At 37.0% G+C, this 25,731-nt stretch overlaps 1 protein-coding gene across 1 annotated transcript in view; it reads right to left on the bottom strand.

The window, feature by feature from the left end:
• Positions 1–25,731, bottom strand: part of LOC145267175 (uncharacterized) — a 496,153-nt gene that overhangs the window by 196,398 nt on the left and 274,024 nt on the right. Inside the window, exon 2 of the mRNA XM_080123233.1 lies at positions 23,202–23,337. Coding sequence (XP_079979359.1) covers positions 23,202–23,258 — 57 coding nt within the window. The 5' untranslated portion in view covers positions 23,259–23,337. The remainder of the gene's footprint in view (positions 1–23,201; positions 23,338–25,731) is intronic.

The raw sequence follows: 25,731 nt of genomic DNA, 5'->3' as shown, positions 1-25,731 counted from the left end.
TGGATACTTACTGGGAATTTATTTATTGCTTGGGCTAGATGGAAAGAGCAGGTATCCTAAGACAGATTTTCGCAAGTGGGCTGTGCCAACAGTCTATGTGAAGAAGAAATCTAATCAGATTAGGATTTGTGATGATTATTTAACAGGGTTGAACCAAACCCTAAAAGACCGCCTCCCAAGCCTTGGCGAGATATTCAATAAAGTCAATGGTGGCAAAATCTTTTCAAAAATAGATTTATCGGACGCAGATCTTCAAATTGAAGTGGAAGAAAATAATTCAAAGCTACTATGCACAAACACATACAGAGACCTTTATAAGTTTAATAGAATGGCTTTTGGGATCAAGGGTACGCCTGCAATTTTTAAGCAGGTCATGGACGCCATGCTAAGCAACCTTGACTTATCGTGATGACATACTAATTACCAGTAAATCTGTGACAGAGCATAGGAAGCGTATAATGTGCGTATTCGATAAACTCCAAGAATACGGTTTTAAAGTGAAGGAAGCAAAATGTGATTTTTTTTTTATCAGAAATAAAATATTTGGGGCATATAAAATAAAGACAGTTGACAGACAGTTCCTGACAGGGCTATTACAATCAAAGATAGGCTAGCCCTAGAAAATGCCCAAACTCTGCAAAGCTTTTTTTGGTTTTGATCTTGACACACTTGAAGTTTCTCTTGAGGTTAGATGTTCAAACAGGAAAAGAAAGTTTACAGATCTAAGCATCGATCCTAAAAGGAAAAAATATTGAAAGGAAAAAACCTCTTGAAAGAGAGGTGTTATAGGGCCATTACCTATCCATTAATGGACTCTTCCAAATACTATATTAATCGAGAGCTAAGTACTCTTGTGGAAATGGGAACGGGAGTCTAACAAAATAAAAATAGGTAGACATTTTTAAGAATATTTATTTTTGCTGAAAAGACACATGTACACACACACACACACACACAAATAAACAATACGGCGGCAACAACGAAAGAAGTAGTGCACTTTTTCTCTTGGCAAAATACTTTTAAAAAACCTTTCGTTATAGAGAAAAACTTTAAAATAGTTTTATGAAGTTACAAAAAAAAAAAAAAAAAAATTTTTGAATTATAACATTTTAAACCCATTCACTGGACAGAGATGGCATCTTCATTATTCACAGAGCTGTTTGATAGATTTTCTTCCCTGTATCAACAAGTCATCACTTGAAGAAATTACTAAAAAAAAGAACTCTTCTCTTAAAAAAAAGTTATTTTTTCACAAATACATTTTTATTCTCATGGTAAAACTCTAAGTACAAAAAAATATTCACTTCACTATACACAAAAAAACAAAAACAAAAAAACACACACACGCACACACACATACATACATTTTTCTTATCTCTGTTCAGCCCCTTAAAAACATATTTACTACTTTCTATTTTTATTTTTATCTCTTAAAATGTACATTTTCTCTTGTTTATTTCGTTCTGGGATGTCTTTCTATTTTTGGATATTTGATCTTTTGGTCTGTTATTTATAAATGTGTAGATATATATTTAAAAAAAAAAGCTGCTATTTCAGGATAGCTAGCCTTAGTAACTACCATGTCTCCTCTAAAGGAGGCTACCCAACCACACATTGATATGGCCATCCTCAAAGCCATTGAGAGCCACATACAAGAAGTGAGATGACTAAGTGAGTTGCAGTTACACATGCGCTGACTCTAGACTCCTCCCTCATCTCCATGCTGTGACCGTCATTTGCCACTCAAATAAGCTGAGACTGTGTTTTCATCATGATTGCTTTGGTACAGAAGCATGGAGATGTGTAATGTCCTGTTTGTTTTCAAACCAGACAAACTAAGATCTAGAGAGTTAAGCATGGCACACTCTTCATGTGATATACAAAACAACCGTGCCTAATTTATTATGGACTCTCAAATACCAAAAATGTTGTTTGGTCAATATAAGAGCAGCTTGCACTATTTGGCCACTAGCATTGCTTATCATACATCAAAATTAAATAACTCCCCTATTCCCATTATGGTAAAACTTCTCATTCTATGATCTTGGAATTGCGCAGAGATTTTACCTTTACCATAGCTGATTTACCCTACCCCTATTCTAAACAGACTTTTTACACCACTTCAACCTTATAGTTAATATGTACAGATGTTGGCTGATAGATGCTAATAAGGAACTTTCTGTCGTAGGTTTGAAATCAAATGCCTCATCTATCAACCTGATATTTTTCATTGCCACCCACGATGACCCAGACCAGACTTTACTACACTCCTACCCAGAGTTAACAAATTTAAATTTTGTTGTGAGCAAACCAACTCACTGAACAAAGCACAACACAAAGATCACAGGTACTCCTGTGTTCTCATGCCCTCACCATCTCCCTGCCGATAAAATAAAGGCAATGAAAACAGACTTCAATCATATGTTACAACTGGGAATTATATGCCCCTCGTCCAATCCACGGATTTCCCCTTTGCATATGATTTTGAAGTGTTCCTGCAATTTACATCCAACTGAGGACTATTGACAACATCACAGTAGCAGATCATTACCCAATCTCACAACTACAGAACTGTTTTCTCTCTGAATGGTTGTAAAGCCTTTTCCAAACTGGATCTAGTTAAAGCTTATCAGATTCCAATGAATTCGGCCCACATATTCAAGACAATGGTAAGAACTCCATTTGGAACGTTTTAATTTTTAAATATGCCTTTTGGTTTGCGAAACTTTGCTAGTACCTTCCACTGCTTCATAGACAAAGTAGTGCATGATTTGGGCTTCATCTATAACTAATAACTATATAGATGGTATTCTTGTGGCAAGTGCCTCAACTGAGGAACATATCACTTACCTCCGCCTTGTGTTTGAACAGTTTTAGCAATACTAGGTGAGGTTTAACCCTGGGAAATGTGTTTTTGGTTTTTCGTCACTAGTTTTCTTGGGGCACATTATCAGCCGTGAAAGTAAAGGCTTTATAAGACTTTCAACCACCCACTTCACTTCACCAACTAAGACACTTTCTTGATCTGCTTAATTACTACACTTTATCTCACACTGTGGATCTCCAGTTTCCTCTTTCTGACCCATTATGTAACAGGAACAAGAAAAATGAACAAATTTCACTAAATGATGTTCAGCTGAAAGCTTTTAACAAAGTGAAGTAGAAACTAGCAACAACATCATTACTGCACATCCTGTATCTGATGCCCAGCATTCAATGATTGTTATTGCATCGGGCACAGCTGGATGTGCAGTGTTGCAACAGCAGTATCGACAATAAATACATCTAATATTTTTCGAGACAGCTGAAACCGGCAGAATAATGTTGCATGTTTTGGCCATAAACTCCTAACTATGTATTTAGCAATGAAACACTTTCAGCATCAATTTGTGATATACACCAATCACTGTCAATTTACATTTGCATTGTGTACTAAGCCAAACAAATATTCTCCTCACAAAAATCACCACTTAGATTTTGTTTCGTAATTTACCAATGATATTCAGCATATCTCAGATGAGCAGAATGCTGTGGTAGACATCTTTTCCCGTCTTCCCATTAATTCTGTTCTCATCTTCGGATATTGACTTACAGCATATGAGCTTATATCAACCACATCTGGAAACTTTAGATCTGTCACAACTTGCAAATTCACATATCTGCCAGTGCCCACTTTGGGCATACAGATCATCTGTGATACCGCAACAGATTCACCTAGACCTTTTGTTTCGATGATACATTGTAGAGTTGTATTTGACACACTATACAATCTGGCACACTCTAGACTCAAAGCCACAGTGAAGCCGATTGCAATTTGATTTATCTGGCCAAATATGAGGTGTGATATCACTGCCTGGACATGTTCCTGTGTATCTTGCCAAGTTTTGTCAAAGGTGCACAAGCATATTCATGCACCTCTTGGAACATGTAACATCCTGGATGCTCAGTTCAGCCATGTTCATATTGATCTGATTAGACCATAGCCAGTTAGTCAGGGATTTACTTATCTTCTGACCTGCATAGACCGTTTCACATGGTGGTCTGAAACCATTCTCCTTTCTGAATTTGTAGCGTGAGCTCTTGTATCAGACTAGATATCATATTACAGAGTTCCTACAACCATTATCACTGACCGTGGTGTACAGTTTGAATCCCACCTATTCCAGGATTTTAGGGATCAAACATATTCATACAACAAGCTATCACCCAGCTTCTAACCAGGGTTGCAGAGTTGGATGGTAAAAGTCAGACTCCGATGTGGAAATCTATTCTGCAGATCCATATACCAGCCTCCCACACCTATTCAGCATCTGTTTTACAATTACTTTTCATGTATATCATTTATTTTTATGTTTAACATTCACTTGTCTGATAAATATACTCACATATACACTCAACCAGCTTTATTTATTTATTTTTTTTACTCCCGTTAACCCATAACAAGGCATATCACCACTTGGACTTAAAAGGCTACTTTTTGGGACCATGTCTAGGAAAAATTAACAAGATGTCGGTTTATGTTACATTTAAAATTCTGCATATCAGTAGGACCAGGAAAGCAGGTAGCAGGAAGGGAATTCCAAAGTCTAGTTGTTCTAGAGAAGAGACTGTTTAGAATAGAAAGCTTTCTGGCATCTAGGGACTTCTACAGTGAAGGGGTGAGATCTTATTGCTAAGTGGTTTGTCAGGGATATATACGATGAGGGGGTACAAGTGCAATGAGTTCATCAGAACACATTCCATTAAAATATTTGTAAAACAGGCATAGTGATGCAACATTGCGTTGATGGGACAAGGGCTGGAGCTTAGTTGATAAAGTGGGACCGATTAGATTGACAACTTTTTTTTGGACTTTATCTAAGAGATATTGGTAGATGCACCAGCCCAGATGTGGCAATAATACATTGGCAAATGGTGGCCTTGTAGAGATACAGAATACTCTCAGGTGTGAGTAGTCTTCTAGCTCAATAGAGGGAACCCACCTTCTTTGCAGCAGTCTTTGCAAAGTCCTCTATGTATTTGTTCATTTCACCCGCAAATGTTAGGCCGAGGAGAGAATTCTCAGGTAAGGTGTTATTTGTCATCGATATAGGTGGTTGGAGAGGTGTCTTGTAATTGTTAAAGGAGAGCAGATAAGTTTTACTAGCATTAAATGTTACCATCCATTTGCGTCCCCATTCCATAATAGTCTGAATGTCATTTTCTAACGATTCTGCCATTGTTTCAGATTTATGTACATCTATTCTTCCCTTATACATGTTATAGAGCGTTGTATCATCAGCAAATATACCCATCTCAGACATAATAGTATTAGGAATCATTTATGAATATCAGAAATAATAATGGTCCAAGGATCGACCCGAGGTACACCCGCATTAATGTTATGCTGCTTGGATGTATGCCCATCAATGATAACCTGTATGCTTCTATTGTCTAAGATGGATCTAATATTTAGTATACGTCCAGTTATAACGTACTATTTAATTTTCATTAGCAGCCCTTTGTGCCAGACTTTGTCAATATCAAGGCCTACAACTGTGGTTTCGCCTGCTTTATCCAGTACATGGTAAATGCGTTCACAGATGAATGTTAAAATATATGCAGTAGAACGACATTGCCTGAATCCATATATTCCTCCTACATACACATTGCATCAGCATACACCTGAAGTGAATACACCAGCAACAGATAATTATGTCACTGCTACATGGACTGGTCGACAAGTACACTCAAAGAAATTATGTAAGACTCTCTCTATATATAGAATGTGTTTTTGTATAATTGCTGCTTGTTTTTTCTCCCTCCCTAATACTTTTTTCACAGAAGACATTTTGCCCTCAAAATATAAACATATTTCATCAATATTTTTCACTGAAAAGTAAGAACATTTTTTCATAAAAAAAAAAATGCCTGCAAGCTGAATTGACACTTATATTCCTGCTTTTTCTAACTGCTATTGTTTTTCTGTCAGTTTTCTGACTAAGTAGGAGGTGATCTAGGAGTCACAAATATAAAAAAAATATTTTTTCTTGCGAATCAATGCCCTCTCCCTGCTGAGTGATTTGGCCACACACTGACCAATCAGATGGCAGGGCGTACTGCATCCTAAGGAACTATTTTAGCCCCTTGTAGAGAACCATGGTCAGCCACAAGAGAGAACTTGACAGCAGCAGCAGCATAAACAGATTTTCTAGCCAATATCACTTATCATAAAACTGAATATTTTTTTTATTGCTTAACAATATTTAATATTTCTTAATTTCTAATATTGGCTATAAAATTCAAGTGTTGAAAAACCTGGTATGGATGGGTACTTCAGCTAGTTGTCTATAAGTGGTCCTTGCATTTTTACGAATTTCATCGCTAAAACCACACAGATTGCTTGGATGCATTTTAGCTAGATTTTCTGATTAAGATGTGGATTTGTTAAGCAAAGGCTGAATCGGATTTGATGAAAGGATTTCAACTGGAAGATTTAGGGGATTCATCTCAGAACAGATTACCTAATCTTTTCATCTCATCTCGCTTAACTTAAAAGTTATTTTTTTCATTAAAATCCCCCACAGGAAAAAAGGAGTAAAATAATTTGCTGAAATCTTGTTTGAAGAGTTTTTACTAGCAAACGTAAACTGCATATAAATTTAGGTTCTGAGAACATTCTAGTCACTATGCTTAAATATTTGTAGCTTAGAAAGTTGTTTAAGAAGAAATTCTCTTTGAAAGAATTTTGTCAATCTTCCCAGTATTTAAAAATACTAAAGATAAGTCGTTTAGAAATAAATTGGAGAGAGGGTAATGCCATGACATGAGTTACTGTCCCTTCAGATAAGTGAAAGTTACTTGCTCTTGAATAAAACGGGTTTGTCATTATGATACAGCCCTTATGAACTGGAACATACCTTTGTTCAGTGCTGTCTTAAAAAAAGGATACACTCAGATCCCCAAAAAGTGGAGGAAATAAAAGCACACTGTGGGGTACATGGTTAGAAAAAAAAAAAAAGAAAAAATAAACGTACCGAGCGTATCTGCATCCATCTTCGGGAAAGAAGGAAAGGATGGCCAGCTCATTTATATACACGAAGGGCATCTTGGAAAGACAGGGCATGATGAGAGAAGCTAATTTTTTTTCCTGTCTCTTCCTTTTTTTTTTCTAGAAGGAGGATATAAAACTGGTAACAATTCCCTGGACGACACAAAAAGAAAAGAGTTGTGAACATCTCTTGAAAAGCATTTTGTGTTGCTAACGTTCAGATTGTGCGATGTGACATTGGTGGCGAGAGGCCAGCTGTGGTCGATTGGAAAAGAAGAGGGCAGAAACGTGCTGTTGTCAAGCGAGTGACTCATTCCTTCCCGAACCCCAGAACTGAATCCTGATTGTATCCTTAGACACACTGCATCTCTAAACACCACACATCAGCATCAATACTCCATCTGAAGTAACTCACCAAGTTATTTATACTAACCCAAACTTTAACAGGGTACTCACTGTCTTTTTTGCTTGGCTGCAGTGCGTTTCAAATTGAGGCCATGTTTGTAATTAACATAATAAAAGCATTGTCTTGTGTATGACTGAACAGAAATGTATTATGGTGGAATTTAATTTTATAATGAAATTAATGTGTGGGAGGGATACTTATAACCATGCTTGATTAATACTTTAGTGCCTATGTGTGGGGTATATGGTTAGAAAAGAAGAAAAAAAAAAAAAAAAGAAAAAAAGAAACCTACCGGGCGTATCTGCATCGCTCTTTGGGAAAGAAGGAAAGGATGGCCAGCGCATTTGTATACACGAAGGGCATCTTGGGAAGGCAGAGCATGATGGGAGAAACTATTTTTTTTTCCTGTCTCTTCCTTCTTTTTCTAGATAGGAGGATATAAAAGCAGGGAAAAATTCCCTGGGGGAGCAGAGAGAAAAGAGTCGTGAACATTTTCTCTTGAAAATAATTTTGTATTGCTGACGTTCGGATTGTGCGGTGTGACATTGGTGGCGAGAGGCCAGGTGTGGTCGATTGGAAAAGAAGAGGATAGAAACATGCTGTTGTCGAGAGAGTGACTCACTCCTTCCCGAACACCAGAACCGAATCCTGATTATAACCTTAGACTATGTGTGTGTATTTTTGTTGGAGAGTGCTTTATCTGGACTGCAAACCCTAAAACATAGTTGATCTGTAAATAGTTAGAAAACTTCAAACCCAAATGCTAATGTTCTTTCCATGACAAAAAATGGAACTAAATAAAATTAAGAGTTATTGAATAAGAAAATATAATAAATTTTGCAAATCAATATCAGAATTAGTTAGGCCTAGTATGTATACATGTAGACATAGTAGTGAATATATGGTAAATATTAAGTGTTTTACATTTGTCTATGAAAAAAGGGTTTTAATGTCATTGTAATAAATAACCCAACTTTATTAATATACTACACTCACAGGGTGAGTAAAACTAATACCCAAATAAAACCGTTTTATATCACATTTATATCCTCTTACAAAAATTAAAATGAAGATATAATGATACTAAACCTTTTTCTATCTTTATTCCAATTATGATCAAAATCTATTATACAAAGTGTCTAAAATTCAAGAACTCTTAAAAAATTAAAATTCAGAGTATCTTGTTTAATTAGTGTCTAATGACTATGGATCAAATTCAATGCAAATCTGAAATATTTGAAATTTCAAATAGGAGGTTGTACCCATATTAGGTCCCCTAATAACCCTTTAAAATATTCAAAAACTAAAATTTGGGAAATATTTATAAAATTGATGTCCTATACATACTGTTAAAATTCCATAAAAATCGAAGGTATCTGAATTTTCAAACAGCTTCCACTTCTCTCTTCCTTTGCATGAAAGTAAACTAATATAGCCCACATTCAGTCCCTTACACGTAGTTGTGTTCCAAAATTCATAATGACAGGTTCATTAATTTAGGAGTCAGTTCTGTATATATTCAAATATGTAAACATATACATATAGTCCAGTCAAATTGTGGCTGAACCTCAAACAAATTGCTAACAAAGGTTTTTAAATTGCATTGTGGACTAGAATATCTCCTCTTTCAGATAAAAAAAAAGCTTACCAAAATTAACCTTGCGGAAAGGGGTCAACGACCGCCATCTTTAAAGGGTCCCCCGATTCTAGTTTCCCTCTCTCAACTCAATTATTGTAAGTATATCTTCAAAAATTACAAATGTATCAATGTGAAATTTTATAAATCAACAGTTTTCATGAAGTTGAATATAATTATAAACTCATTGGTTTGGTTTTATTTGATTTTGGCTTACGGCATATCAACCCTTTTAGATTATTTGATACTAGTTCAGTCAATCTAGCTGTTTTTTTTTTGTCTCAACCTCATATAAATTGCTAACAGAGGTTTTTAAATTGCAGTGTGGGCAGGAATAACTCCTCTTTCAGATAAAAAAAGTTTATTAAAATTAACCTCGGAGAAAGGGGTCAACGGACGCCATCTTTAAAGGGTCCCTCCGATTCTAGTCTCAATTACTGTAAGTATTCTTTTTTTATTAGCCGCACCTGCTTGGCGTCCCTGGCCGAAAACAAGCAATAAATTATTTTAATATTCTGGTGGTCATAAACCTGGTGCCTGTAGGCTGTGGTACTGGTCAAGTCTGAGCAGACTCTCTCTCCCATCCCCGTTCTCCCATCTAAGAATGATCTTGAACAGGATGTGATTCTTGAATATGTTCCTAAATCATTGTTGATTTTTCTCAGGAATATGTTTGCAGGCAAAGACAATGATTTGAAACTTGCATCAATAGGTCAAGCGATAATGCAGGCTGTTAGACCTAGAGTTCTCCTTGCACCTTTACAGTTTGGTTTAGCCGTAGAAATGCATAACCAATTTGGATCGAGGTTCCTGATTGACACTCTGAATAAGCATGGTTTCTCTTCATCCTACTCGGAAGTCCAGAAATTCGAAAAAAGTACTGCTCTTGTTCATGGGACTGAAATTCTGTTCCCTGTTGAAACTGAATTTGTGCAGTTCGTAGCTGATAATGTGGACCATAATGTAAGGAGTATTGATGGATTCAACACATTCCATGGTATGGGCATCATAGCATCTGTTACCCCCGAGAAAGTTAAAGCAAACCCAATTCCAAGGATTCAGGTATTTTCAGAAGAGATAATAAAGGTTGGAAGGATCAAAATAAAGTTCCTAGATTCACGGCACACCAATAAACCCCCAGTTACATTTAAAAAGCTCCTGGCCAAGAAAGTTGTCGATTCTACTGCCAATGTTGACATCCTTTGGGAGGTTTCACTAATTTTACATCCGTCCAGACCCGCATGGTCAGGCCTTATGCAGTCAGTGTACAAAGGAACATATCCTGGAAAATCAGCAACAGTTTTTTTGCCAATGATTGACATGGATCCTGGTAACCCAACCTGTGTGTACTCAACTTTATGTTACATTAGTGATTTAGCCAGAAAAAACAACATAACACCAATTCTAACATTTGATCAGCCACTTTGGTACAAAGCAATGATGATAGTCGAGTCACAGCCTAGTTCCAGTACCCTGAAATCATTTGTCTTGCGACTTGGTGGGCTCCATACACAGATGAGCTTTCTGGGGTCAATTGGTCATTTGATGAAAGGTTCTGGTTTGCAAGAACTTTTTGAACTTGTGTATGCTGAAAACACAGTCAACCACATGCTAAGTGGCAAAGCAATTGCAAGAGCCATTCGTGCTTACTTTTTAGTTGCTGCTGCTCTGAATGCTATTTTATTAGCAAAAGCCTATGATTTGCCAGTTTCACATGTCACTGAGCATGATCAACCCAACACTGATGCAGAAGAGTCATTTCATCAAAATGAGGACCTTAAAGAAGCTCAGGGGTTATTGATAGGTCTCCTTGGTGGGACTGAGAGATTGGATAATGTTCTGTCTTCAGAGTCTGTAACCAGGATTACCCAAAAAATCAACGATGTGAAGGATGCGATGGTTGAGCAGCGAACAGCAAAATTGTGGATTCAATACCTTGATATGGTGAAGAGCCTGCAACTGTTTATCAAAGCAGAGCGCACCTGGAACTGGGAATTGCACCTTGACGCTGTTAGGAAAATGCTGCCAATATTCGCTGCAGCAGGACACATCCTATATGCAAAGTCGGCGTATCTGTATTTGCAGCAAATGGAGGATCTGCCAAAAACCCACCCTGAAGTATACTAGAAATTTTCGGAAGGATTCCATGTCATTAGACGGAGTGATCGCTACTGGGCTGGCTTGTCAACAGATCTGGTTATTAAACAGGTGCTAATGAGAAGCCTGAAGACGTCTGGAGGCCTTACTCATGGCAGAGGAATGGATGAAATTCAACTGCCAGCATGCGCGGAAATCAAGTTTACAATGCAAGAACTAGCAGGCATTTATTATGGCACTAGTGACCAGCATCAGGAGGCTACTTCAGCAAGAAAAGAGCGTGATGTGAGGGATACATGGAAGGTCCTTGCGTTTCTCCAGACATATGACCCTTTCACGGAAGATCCGTCCATTCACAGCATTTCAAGTGGAGTAACTGGAGACAAAAAGGTGAATGTGGACAGAGTAAACTCCAAAGGAGAGGCAATCATAGCTTCAATGGCTGGAGAAAATGTACAAGAGTACACTTTTAAAAAAAAGGATCAAGCAATTACACTTGGATCAAAAGTTTCACGCAGCAAAGATGAAACTGTTGAGACTGATCCACAACTCCTATTCCAGAGACTGTGTGTGCTATCTAATAATGAACCCTCAACCCAGGAGCAGCAAGAACATTTTCAATATGAGCTGTGTGGTTACCCACCTGCTCTTTTTGATTATTTTGGATTACTGCGACAGGCAAAAAATCTGCTTTGGCGGACGCTATATGGGAACTGACTTCTCATGTACAATCAGGTCCACAGTCATCAGATCCACAGTATCTCTTAGATGGTGGAGCTCTACTTCAGCGTCTCCCTTGGTAAAAAGGTCGCACATTTAATGAGATCTGTGACCAATACTGTAGATATATCACAAATAGATATGGAAAAGCATGTGTTGTCTTTGATGGATATGAAAGTGGCCCATCCATTAAGGACTCGACTCACCGACGCCGAGCAGGGGGGTTTGTTGGAGTTAATGTGTCACTGACTCCTTTCATGGTGTTCAAATTAAAAAAGGATGTTTTCCTTGCTAATCGACAAAACAAACGATTGTTTATCAACTTGCTGGGAAAGAGTTTGAAGGAAGCAGGTTGTAAAGTAATCCATGCATCTGGAGACGCTGACGTATTGATTGTGAAAACTACTCTAGAACTGGCACAGACAGGAGAAACCATTTTGATAGCAGATGACACTGACCTATTGGTCCTTCTATGTTATCATACCAATAGCGATGATATTTACAACATCTTTGCGCCACAACCAAAAGCCAGTGAAAAAAGAGTGAAAGTCTGGAACATCAAAGAGGTGAGGAAATCATTGGGAGATGCGGTCTGTTCCAACATTCTTTTCACTCATGCACTACTGGGTTGTGATTCTACATCCAGTGTTCACGGAATTGGGAAAGCAGCATCCCTCCGAAAGGTGATGAACAATAGAAACTTCCTCGAACTGGCTAAAGTGTTTGGCAAAGACAGCAGTGCAAAAGAGGTTATTGAAGCTGGGGAGAAGGCTTTAGTGTGCCTATACAATGGTAATGATAGGGAAAACATCAATCATCTTCGACTTAAGTGCTTTAAGGAAAATGTTGCAAATAGCTCAAAGTATGTTGAGGCCAAATCATTGCCACCGACAAGAGCAGCTACGAAATTCCACAGCCTTCGAGTTTACTTCCAAATTCAGGAATGGAAAGGTAGAAACCAGCTAAAACCTCACGAGTGGGGATGGACACTTTCAGATGGTAAATTACAACCAGTTAAGACTGACTTACCACCTGGCCCTGTAAATTTGTTGGCTATAATTAGGTGTAACTGTACTTCAGGGTGTACTACAGGAAGATGCAGTTGCAGGAAACACAGCATTCACTGTTCAAACTTGTGTGGATATTGCAAAGGCCTCCATTGCACCAACTCATCACAGCCAGATCTTGATGATGATGATGATGATGAAGTGACCTTTGACTAGTTCTTGACAAGAAATGTTCTTTGGTCCGTTCATAAACTTGTTCTGTGTAATTTAATAAAGGTTTTTTGGTCAGCAAAAATGATTATTTTTGTAATTAATTGTTTTAATGGACATACTTGTCAGGAATTTTATGCATCGAAATTTTAATACTGTTAAGTTGAATTTTAACCCTTTAGACTCAGGCCAATATATCGGCCTTGGCGATTTAGCAAAAAAGATGACAGTCGATATTTTGTCCTTTTACATTATGGTAATTGTTAATTTTGCGTATCATCCTTTTCGCTAGTTATCGCATTTTACGACAGGGCCCAAATGATTTAAAAGTGGCGGCCGTTGACCCCTTTCCCCAAGGCTAATTTTGGTAAACTTTTTTTATATGAAAGAGGAGATATTCCTGGCCATAATGCAAGTTTAAAACCTTTGTTAGCAATTTGTTTGAGGTTCAGTCACAACACCAAAGACTGGACTATACAATAATTGAGTTAAGAGAGGAAGACTAGAATCGGAGGAACCCTTTAAATATGGCGGCCGTTGACCCCTTTATCCAAGGTTAATTTTAATAAACTTTTTTTTATGGGAGAGAGAGTTTGCTCAGACTTGACCAGTACCACAGCATACAGGCGCCAGATTTATGACCACCAGAATATTAAAATAATTTATTGCTTGTTTTCGGCCAGGGACGGCAAGCAGGTGCGGCTAATAAAAAAAAAGAATACTTACAGTAATTGAGACTAGAATCGGAGGGACCCTTTAAAGATGGCGTCCATTGACCCCTTTCTCCGAGGTTAATTTTAATAAACTTTTTTTATCTGAAAAAGGAGTTATTCCTGCCCACACTGCAATTTAAAAACCTCTGTTAGCAATTTATATGAGGTTGAGACAAAAAAATAAAAACAGCTAGATTGACTGAACTAGTATCAAATAATCTAAAAGGGTTGATATGCCGTAAGCCAAAATCAAATAAAACCAAACCAATGAGTTTATAATTATATTCAACTTCATGAAAACTGTTGATTTATAAAATTTCACATTGATACATTTGTAATTTTTGAAGATATACTTACAATAATTGAGTTGAGAGAGGGAAACTAGAATCGGGGGACCCTTTAAAGATGGCGGTCGTTGACCCCTTTCCGCAAGGTTAATTTTGGTAAACTTTTTTTTATCTGAAAGAGGAGATATTCTAGTCTACAATGCAATTTAAAAACCTTTGTTAGCAATTTATTTGAGGTTGAGACAAAAAAAAACAGCTAGATTGACTGGACTAGTATCAAATAATCTAAAAGGGTTGATATGCCGTAAGCCAAAACCAAATAAAACCAAACCAATGAGTTTATAATTATATTCAACTTCATGAAAACTGTTGATTTATAAAATTTCACATTGATACATTTGTAATTTTTGAAGATATACTTACAATAATTGAGTTGAGAGAGGGAAACTAGAATCAGGGGGACCCTTTAAAGATGGCGGTCGTTGACCCCTTTCCGCAAGGTCAATTTTGGTAAACTTTTTTTTATCTGAAAGAGGATATATTCTAGCCTATAATGCAATTTAAAAACCTTTGTTAGCAATTTGTTTTAGGTTGAGCCAAAAATGAGCTAGATTGACTGGACTACATATACCTAACTTAAAATAATACTTATTTCTGGATCCAAGTACAAATATTTAGTTGACATTTACTTTTGGTTATTAATAAATTGTTTACATTAAAAATACAGTTCATATAAACTTTTATAAATATTCAGCAACTGCATTAAATTGTAATGAAAAAGTATCTACAATGAGAACAGAGTTAGAAGGTCGATTTTTAAAGTGGGGGAAAGGATCTCTCCTCCACCGACTGAGAACAGAAAAAAAATGAAGTGTAGCATTACTCCCAGTCAAAAATGAAAAATCAAAACAATTCATCTGAAAACAGTCCAAATAAATTTGCTTTTGTATTTCAATTATGGTTAGTTTTATTTTATTGAAAAGAAACTGAACTAAGTGTTTTGCTTTGAATTTTCTTTTTTTTTTTTTTTTTTTTTTTTTTTTTTAATTGCAATTTCACCCCAAACAAGGCACATTGTCACTTTGCTTTAGGGGGCTACTATTAGGGGCATAAGCTACAGTATGTAGGGAGTTGGGCAGCAAGATGTCGGTTCACGTTACACTTGAACTTCTGCATGTCAGTACAGTTGGGGAAGCAGGAACTCAGAAGGGAATTCCAAAGTCCAGCGGTTCTCTTACATCTAGGGACCCCTACTGTGAAGGGGTGGGATTTTGCTGCTTGTCGGGTTTGTCGGGGGTAATTATGTTGAGGGGGCACGTGCTTGCAGTTCGTCATAGCATTCACCATTGAAATACTTGTAGAAAAGGCAGAGGGATGCTACATTACGTCGATGGGACAGAGGCTGAAGCTTAGATGACAGTTCAGGACCTATTAGGTTGGCGACTCTTTTGAACTCTGTCTAGGAGTGAGAGACTAGCAGCAGATGCACCAGCCCAAATATGACAATAATACTCCATACATGGGCGAATGGTGGCCTTATAGAGGTACAAGATACTGTCGTGCGTTAGTAGCTTTCTAGCACGGTAGAGAGAACCTACCTTTTTCGCAGCGTTTCTGACAACGCACTCAATGTAATTTTTCCAACTCATGTTTTCTGTGAATGTTAGGCTAATGAGTTTAAAAGATGTACTTTCAGATAAAGATTCTTTGGCCATTGCTATTGGTGGTAGAGAAGGTTTCTTGTAGTTATTGAAGGAAACAAGTTTAGTCTTAGCAGCATTGAATGTGACCATCCATTTTTGTCCCCATATCACTACAGATCGGAGGTCATCCTCTAGTGTTTTTGCCATTTCTCTAGATACGTGTTCATTTGTTTTCCTATCGTGTCGGTTATAGAGAGTGGTGTCATCAGCATATATACCCAGCTCACAGACAATTTTGTCAGGGAGGTAATTTATGAATATTAGGAATAATAAAGGTTCAAGGATAGACCCCTGGGGCACACCCGCATTTATGTACGACCATCGATGACAACCTGGACTTTTCTCTTATCTAAGAAGGATTTAATTATGTTAAAGATTCTTCCAGTGATACCGTATGATCTGATTTTCTTGAGAAGACCTTCATGCCGTACCCTGTCAAAAGCCTTAGATATATCTAGAGCTACCGCTCTACCCTCCCCTGCTTTGTCAAGTGGATTGTATATACACTCAGAGATTACAGTTAGGATGTCTGTGGAATGGGCTTGCCTAAATCCATATTGTTGGTTGGTCAGAAGTTTAGCATCTGTAAGGTGATGGACTAGAGCTTGGTTAATAAGAGACTCAAATATTTTGGCGAAAAGTGGGAGGAGGCTAATGGGGCGGTAATTTACTGGGTCAGTTCTTTCACCAGAATTCTTGAAAACTGGTATCACAGGCAGGAAAGCAAGATTCATTAAGGCATTTGCTGTAAAGTTTGGAGAGAACCGGCACTACTTCCGTGGAGCACTTTTTTAATAGCACAGCCGGGATGAGATCAGGTCCACATGCTTTTGAAGTGTCAAGATTTTTTATGATGGCATGCACCTGAGAAGCGATGATTTCCAGATCGTCTAGTGTGGCGTCTGTCTGCAAAGGAAAGTTAGGGAGGGATTGGTTTGCAGGGTCCAGTGTGGAGTTGGAGGTGAACCAACTGGCAAGCATGTTAGCCTTCTCGGTTGCTGAGCAAACAACCTCATGATTGTTGGATAGTGGGAGAACTGTTGAGTGCCCATTATTTACTACACTGTTGTAGATTTTCCAGAAGTCACGAGTTCCTAATTTCTGTGCTTCGATGCGTTTTTTGGTGATTTCAGTAAATTCTCTCTTTGCTGTTGCTATTTCTTTCTTACAGTTACTTCTGGCTTCTATATTCTTTTGTCTGTTTGAACTGGACTTATGTCGGTTAAATCTGCGGTACACATGCTGCCTTTGCGCGATGGCAGCAGCACCACAAGTAGAAGTTAACCATTGGGGAGAGCTGGGCTTGCTATAAAACTTCCACGTAGGAACATGCTTCAATTGCTGTTTTGAACCACTCAGTGGTTTCATGTGTGCACTGTTCAGCAGGAAGTGAGAAGATATTTCGCCATGGGGCGTCTCTGATGAGATCCCTAATGGCTTCCCAGTCAGCCTTTTTATATCTTGCTGTTTTGAGTAATGGCTTTTCCGTTTTGGCTCTAGAGTTTAGTGCGATTTCAACTATTATCACTACATGATCAGCATTTCCAAGTGGGCTGTGGGCATTCGTAACGCAATCATCGGGGACTGCTAAGGTCAGAAACAGATCTAAAAGTGATGCGTGTTATTCTTGCTGGTCAGGGAAACGGGTTGAAAACCTAACCGTCTGTGATAAGGAATGAGATATAGAGAAGCTATGTGTTGTGCTACCAGCTGTGTCTGTAAGTAGAAAATCCAAGCCAATTGTTGTGGTGGACATTGAAGTCACCAAATACATGCACTTGTGTGGAGGGAAAGTGCTGTATCTATGTTGTCAGAGACTTTGTTTATTAAGGTACAGTCCTGGGTCGAGGGAAAGCAGTAGAGAAAAGAAAAGTAACTAATGTTATGTTGCATGTTAAGGCTTGATCGTCAGATTCTAGTCTTGTTTCTCTAGTCAAGGGGAGGGTATTTTGAATATAGACTCCAAGCCCGTGCATATGTCTGTCAGAGTCCTTACGGCAGAGTAGGAGATATCCGGACATGTTAAAGTAGTTAGAGTTGCTATTTCTGTCTTACAGTTATTTCTGCTAAGATATCCGGGGTGTTTGTTAGGAGAAATGTTTCAACATCATTTAAATTAGTTCTAAGCCCACGGATGTTCGTAAATGCAAGCTTCAAGGGAGGAAACAATTTGGTTTTATTTGAGTTTTGTCCTAGTTTAAGCGTAATTTTAGATTGTACAGTCATCATTGTTTTTGTTTTTTTAGAGTTTCAGTTTAGGTAGGGGTGTGGAACAAGTGGTTATGCAGAATACTAGACATGCAATACAAGTAGACCATCAGCTGACCTTTCTTCAACTAGGACTGTGGCCTCAGGAAGCCCACCGGGGACGAGTGCAGGGTCCCTTTCCATGCACGACATGGCACTGCAAACATACCAATATTATTCAACTGTTGATGGAGCAGCCGCTCTAAGCACTACCAAAGAGTTAAGGCTTCTGTACTACCAGTCGGGAACAGCATCCAGGAACTGTCACACCGGTACCCTCAACCCATCAGACGATGGTCAACCCAAATCTACCTGTACTGGCATTCATGCACTCCCAAGTGCCCAGTTTAGAGTGGTGAGATGTGTCGGGAGAGGGGAAAATGGCGTTCATTGCCCTAGTCAGGAAACAAGATCGACCACTGAGTGTTTCTGTCGAATCCCTGTAATTCGATCTCTACGCCTGGCTAATAGGCAAAGAAGGAGTATGGGAGCCGGGTAATAGGCAGTGCCTATCTACTCCTTAAGCAGTTTAGGTTTGCAGACCGAAAATTTGTTTGAGTCACCAGCTCTAGGAAGGTTGTCATCCAAGACTGGAGAGGCCTCCCTCCCGTTAGGTTTAGTTTCAGAGTTTTCTTTCTCCTAGATGGATGACCTGGGAAGATCTACGGGTCCATCAGCACCAAGAGGGTTTGCCCGCGCCTGGGTCCTAATCCAGGTATTTCTGCGACCCCGCGTGGGTAGTTAATGTTAATGGGTTAGTATATAAACGTTATATATCTACTGATAAATTACACTCCTCAAAGTAATTAAGGGACATTGCTATTTCATTGTTACTGGACGAGTGGGGGGGGGGTGAGTAAAAGTTCATGCAGTGGAAGCAGCTATATTTGCAACAGGTTTGTTGGATGGAGTTAGTATATGGTTTAATATTTTTCCTTTAAATTTAGATTTTTTTTTCCCCTTATTTTATTTTTTTTTCTTGGCTTAGGAATAGGATAACATGTTACAGAATGGTTTGATATTAAGAATTAACTAAAAATGTGATTGCCCAGGCTCTGGGTATTTTAGATGGCAGGAGGGTTAAGATGTATCTTCAATGTAGATACAAGTAACATCATTTTTGATATGGTGTACAATACAGTACAGGTATAATTGGAAGTAAAATTATAAGCTATGTAGTGTTCAGTGTGTAAAATAAGGTAGATAGATATATGGGCAGATTTCCAGCAGATGCGAATATATGGAGGTTGTAGATATGTTACCATCTTTTTTTTTTTTTATTTTGAAAATTACATTTGCTTATTATGTTATCGTTTGGCCATTAAATTGTTTGATTCAACCAAATTGTTATAAAATTATAATTTTATTAAGATAATGTTTTAATGTTTTTAAAATTATTTCATGTAAAGATCTTCCAAAACTTTTAATACAAGAATTTTAAAACCCAAAATTAGCTATTTGAAAGTATAACTGCTCCAAAATTTCTTTCAAATTTTAAATGTTCACAGAGTAATTAATTCTATTTTCAATTATTAATCAATTAAAATGGATTTAATTATGTAATTTAAAAAATATTTTTTATTACATTTTCACCCCAAACAAGGCACATTGCCACTTTGGTACAGGGGGCTACTATCAGGGTCAATAACTACTGGGATACTATGTAGGGATTTGGGCAGCAAGATGTCGGTTCACAAAGTCTAGCGGTTCTGGGGAAGAAACTACTGGAGTAGAAAGATCTTTTACATCTAGGGATCTCTACAGTGTGGGGGTGGGATTTAGCAGCCTGCCGAGTTTGTTGAGGGTGTTCACGGCATAGGGGCACAAGTGTTTGCAGTTTGTCAGAGCATTCACCATTAAAATACTTGTAGAACAGGCAGAGGGATGCAACGATTCATCGATGGGACAGAGGCTGAAGCTTAGATGACAGTTCAAGGCCTATCAGATTTGTTACTCTCTTTTGAACCTTGTCAAGGAGTGAGAGACTAGTAGCAGATGCACCAGCCCGAATATGACAGCAATACTCCATACATGGGCGAATGGTGGCCTTATAGAGGTGCAGGATACTTTCGGGTGTTAGTAGTTTTCTAGCGCAGTAGGGAGAGCTCACCTTCCTTGCAGCGGCCCTGGCGATGCCTTCAATGTAATTGTTCCAACTCATGTTTCCTGTGAACATTAGGCCAAGGAGTTTGAAAGATGTATTCTCTGATAAAGAGTCGTTGGCCATTGCTATAGGTGGTAGAGAAGGTTTCTTGTAATTATTGAATGAAACTAGTTTAGTCTTAGCGGCATTGAATGTGACCATTCATTTTTATCCCCATTCCACTACAGTTTGGAGGTCATCCTCTAATGTTTCTGCCATTTCTTTAGATATGTGTTCATTTGTTTTCCTGTCGTGTCTGTTATAGAGTGTGGTGTCATCAACATATATACCCAATCTCAGAGGCAATTTTGTCAGGGAGGTCATTTATGAATATCAGGAACAGTAGAGGTCCAAGGATAGACCCTCGGGGCACTCCTGCATTTATATAATATTGTTTAGATGTACAACCGTCAAGGACAACCTGGATTTTTCTCTTATCTAAGAAGGATTTAATTATGTTAAGTATTCTACCAGTGATACCATGTGATCTAATTTTCCTGAGGAGACCCTCATGCCATACCCTGTCAAAAGCCTTAGATATATCTAGAGCTACTACTCTGCCCTCCCCTAGCTTTGTCCAGTAAATGGTATATACGTTCAGAGATTACAGTTAGGATGCCTGCTGTGGAATGGGCTTGTCTACATCCATATAGTTTGTCAGTCAGAAGTTTAGCATCTGTAAGGTGATGGACTAGAGCATGGTTAATTAAGGTCTCAAATATTTTGACAAAAAGTGGAAGGAGGCTAATGAGGCGATAATTTAATGGGTCAGTTCTTTCGCCAGAATTCTTGAATACTGGTACCACAGAAGCAGTTTTCCAACAGCCCGCAATGCAAGGTTCATTAAGGTATTTGTTGTAGAGTTTGAGAGAACTGGAGCTACTTCGGCTGATTTCGTAAGTAGTTTTTTTTGGGGTGGGTGGGTGGAGGGTTAATACTTCATGATATATTTGATTTCAATAAATATTTGATTAAAGTAATTTTTAAAATTATGAAAATTAGAAATTAATAAAATAATGTTATCCCTACGTCTGTGCGTTTGTTTATGCCTCTGTGATTTTCATTTTTTTTTTTTTTTTTCATATAGCATTAAAAATGTTAAACAGCATTTTTAATGCAGCTAAAATGACACGGTTTCAAACCAACCTTGTCATTTTGACAGTTGTTAATTTCAAATATACTATAATAAAATAAAACATTTCAACGCCGTTTCTATTAAAAGTGATTCATTAAAACAAAACTTTTTTCACTTTTTGATTCAACATAAGCAAATTAAAAAAATTCTTTCCAGTTAAAAATTTCAGTCTTTTGACTAAAATTTTTATCAAAGGGAGATAATTTTCTACTAAAAATAGAAATCAGTTCAATCAAAATGTCTACAAATGACAGCCACATTTTACCCCTTTGACCAGGAATAAAGTGTAGTATCTTTTCTAATATTGATCAATAAAGGCTGAGGTAATCTTTATTTTTACCTCAATGAAGAGTACCCTTTTTTTGTGAAGCTGGATTTTCCCCATATTAAAAATCAACCTCCGCCCCTATGGTGAGACGAGTAAATAGAAATCAGCTACATTTTAATCATTTTTATTGCTTTACATTTTTTAATATTGGTGCAATCTTTGCTAAAAAATATAAAGAATATTCTGTCATTGAAATAGACATTTTGTAGACAATTACATAGAAAACACATAAGCATATAAGAAAACAAGTTCAATACTAGGTCTTGTAGTCAAATTCAGAGATAAGGAAACAAACCCTTAGATATGCACCTCAAGAAAATTTTGATTAGTAATCCATTGCACCTTGTTCCGATAACTCAAAACATGAATTTTACCAAAGTTTGTCCTAAATTTGTGGTGCCATTAGTTATGGTCTCATGGGTAGCAGCAGATACGTACAATTTTAAACTGTTAGGTTAGATGTATGAAGCCAGAATGTTTTTAGAAAGATTTTATGAATCAGTACATTTGAAAGATAAAAATAAAACTTGACAAATCAAGGAGAATTTTTAAGTATAACTAAGTCTCACATCTAAAAAAGGAAAAAGAAAACAAATTTTTGTTTGATGAAAACTTGTTAAAAGTAGAAACAAATATTGTAAAGTCAAACAATAACCACAATCTTTCTTTTAGATATTTTTCTATTTATTTTAAATGAACACGTAATGAAATCGATATTGCTTCTCCATAAAAATCCTTATGTCTTGTGTGGGTTGAGTCGGAAAACTTTCTCGTCATAAGAAATTTGATATATTCAGATTTGCTAGAAAATTTGCAATTTAAAAAGAATTGATAAGACTTGGTAAATCAAAATATCTATTAAATTAATTTTTCAATGAAGAGAATCTTATAACAAATACAATCTTAAATGATAGATTCAGTTTCATTGCTTTACGGTGTGTCGACCTTTTTTTATATGTGCCAAAGCCACATGTATGATTTATAAATTAGTGTTTTGTAGCTGTCAACTTTGGAAATTGTTCAAGGCATAATACAAAACTACTTCAAACAACTTCCACAAGATATTTGACTATCCTACAAGCTCACCTAGAAATTTATCTTTCCCTAAATCTTTTCAACCTGCTTTTCTATCTACTTTATTTTCCAATTATCAAATACTTAATGCACAGCACAAATCCGTATCCAGTGGACTCCAATCTGAGAACTTTAAAAAGTGTTGAGTTATCCCTCAGATCATTTCTACCAGGTCTACTTTGACATGAAGTGGTAGTACCTGTCAGAGTCAAAAAGCCATTGATGATACTGAACCTAATTTTTCGGGATTACATTTGTTATAAGAATTTTTGTAGAAAAATTACTTCACCGACACTCATTTAGTGAACCTTATCAATTTTATTAGAGTTGTTATTAAATCTATAGGTTAAATAGTTATCAAATACTTTCAAATAGTAAACTATCATTTGTGTACAAAATATACACCCACAAAATAAATTTACAAATGAGAATTTTAAATATCATAATAAAAATATAATTTCTTACTTTAGATGATATCAAATGTCCATTGTGTTTTTCTGTACTATTTTCATTGCAATCCATATCCTCATTGCAGACAACTCTGATCTTTCCTAGATCCTTCAGCTCAAAGACCTCACATCATTCAGAGTTGGAGGTAATACTGCAAAATAAAAGTCATTACAAATTTAAAGTCTGCACCAAACAAAAGAAACCATAACCATTTTTAGCTAGTACTTCAAATTTTATATCCTTTTAGACTGAGGTAATTTTTATTTTTGTCCCAATTCAGAGTGGTCCTTTTTTGGGAAACTGGATTTTTCCCACATTGCAACCAACCAAATAAAGAGGGACAAGATAAATAGTTACAAAAATCTTTATTAAATGGGTCAGCATAAAACGTCAGAAAAATATTGAGCAATTAAAAACATATTCAGTCTCTTTAAATATATTACCTTGAAAGAATGTTCGATTAAAAATAAAATTTAATGGAATAAATGCACAAACCAATATAATTGAAACAGTATATGTGCAATAAAAAAAAGAAGAAGAAATGTGATTTTTAAAATATCATATAGCAATTCCCTTGGTTAGATCTATTTTTTTTTCAATTTTCCATCACATGAATCCATAGTGCAGGAGTCAGCAACTCATTCATTACCATGAGTCAGATTGTGTTATGACGGGTTGCAGGCCAGATGAAGGCCATGAATAAAAAATGAAAGAAAATTACATATAAAGACACCTGTCTACCTAGATATATATAACGAAAATTAACAATGAGAAATCAGAAAAACAAAAGAAAATCTAAAATTAAAAAAAAACAAACTACCTAACAAAAATTAATTTTTCTCAAGGCACGTCAAAATACTTCAAAGTGAAAAAAATCAACAGAAGTGAAATAGATAAACTTGTGACATGTATGTTTAAAACCGTTATTGAAAATTGTACCACAGCGGTAGCTCTAGATATATCTAAGGTTTTTGACAGGGTATGGCATGAGGGTCTTCAAGAAAATCAGATCATACGGCATCACTGGAAGAATACATAACATAATTAGCTCCTTCTTAGATAAGAAAAAAATCCAGGTTGTCCTTGACGGTCGTACATCTAAACAATATGATATAAATGCGGCAGTACCTCAGGGGTCTATCCTTGGATCTCTGTTATTCCTAATATTCATAAATTACCTCCCTGACAAAATTGTCTGGGATATGGGTATGTATGCTGACGACACTACGCTCTATAACAGACACGACAGGAAAACAAATGAACACATATCTAAAGAAATGGCAGAAACACTAGAGGAAGACTTCCGATCCGTAGTGGAATGGGGACAAAAATGGATGGTCACGTTCAATGCCACCAAGACTAAACTTGTTTCCTTCAATAATTACAAAAGAATCTTCCCTATCGCCAATAGCAATGGCCAATGACTCTTTATCTGAAAGTACATCCTTTAAACTACTTGGCCTAACGTTCACAGGAAACACGAGTTGGAAAAATTACATTGAAAACATTGCCAGGACCGCTGCGAGGAAGGTGGGTTCTCTCTACTGTGCTAGAAAGCTATTAACGCCTGAAAGCATCCTATACCTCTATAAAGCCACCATTCGCCCATGTATGGAGTTATGTTTGCAGGTTGAACCAAATAACGTATAAGGCAATACAAATGAAGACTCAACAAACAAAGGTAAATCAATAAGAAGTGTATTAGGAAAAGTATATTTACATAATGGTTGTCAGGTAAGAGAGTCTTGGCTGGAGAACATATCTGCTCTCGGCTTGGCCTTCGGTGGCTTCTGGTTAACACACACTCAGACTAACCGAGTCTTGTTATTTATGTGTAATATTATCCAAATATGTAAATGAGTGGGTGCCACCACAACACCCTCCTCCCAAGATTTGAAGTCACACAGATTTCAATATCTTTTTCTCTTGGGATTTAACATTAATGGTTCATTAAACTTTCTTTTTCTACCTGATCTTCGGGGCTCAGGTGTATATTGAGGCGGTTCCAAATTAAAGGATTCGTATATGATGTTCATGGTTTCCTCCTCTTCGACTGCTGTTGTATAATCACCATCTTGAATGTGGCGTTTTTTTTATTTGGTTCAGGTGGCTTTTATGTATATTTTATGGACCTTTAATCATGTATGTACAATCACCAATGCGTTTATCCACTACTCCACATTCCCAGTAAGAGGTGTTATTCCTGTAGCACTTGAAATATACTCGATCTCCTGAGTTATATTTCTTTCTTATGTGTGTAGTGTTTTGGACAATTCGGCAATAGTTTATCAAACGCCGATTTCAGCTTTCTGGCAAACATTAAATCAACTGGTGATATGTTTGACGGTGTATTAGGGTGCAGTGTTATCCTATATATTTGCAAAAATTGTTGCAAAGCTTTTTCCGTTGGTATCCCAATGGATTTTTTCAACGCTCGTTTTAACGTGTCCACAAACCTCTCCGCGAGGCCGTTTGACCTTGGATGGCACGGAGGAGTAGTGATATGCTTTACTTGGAACGTGTCACAAAATTCCTTAAAGTCTGT

This window comes from Euprymna scolopes, chromosome 42 (genome assembly GCF_053919585.1).
Source record: "Euprymna scolopes isolate OS-2025 chromosome 42, ASM5391958v1, whole genome shotgun sequence".
NCBI lineage: Eukaryota > Metazoa > Mollusca > Cephalopoda > Sepiida > Sepiolidae > Euprymna > Euprymna scolopes.
This window is presented reverse-complemented; position numbering and strand designations above follow the sequence as displayed.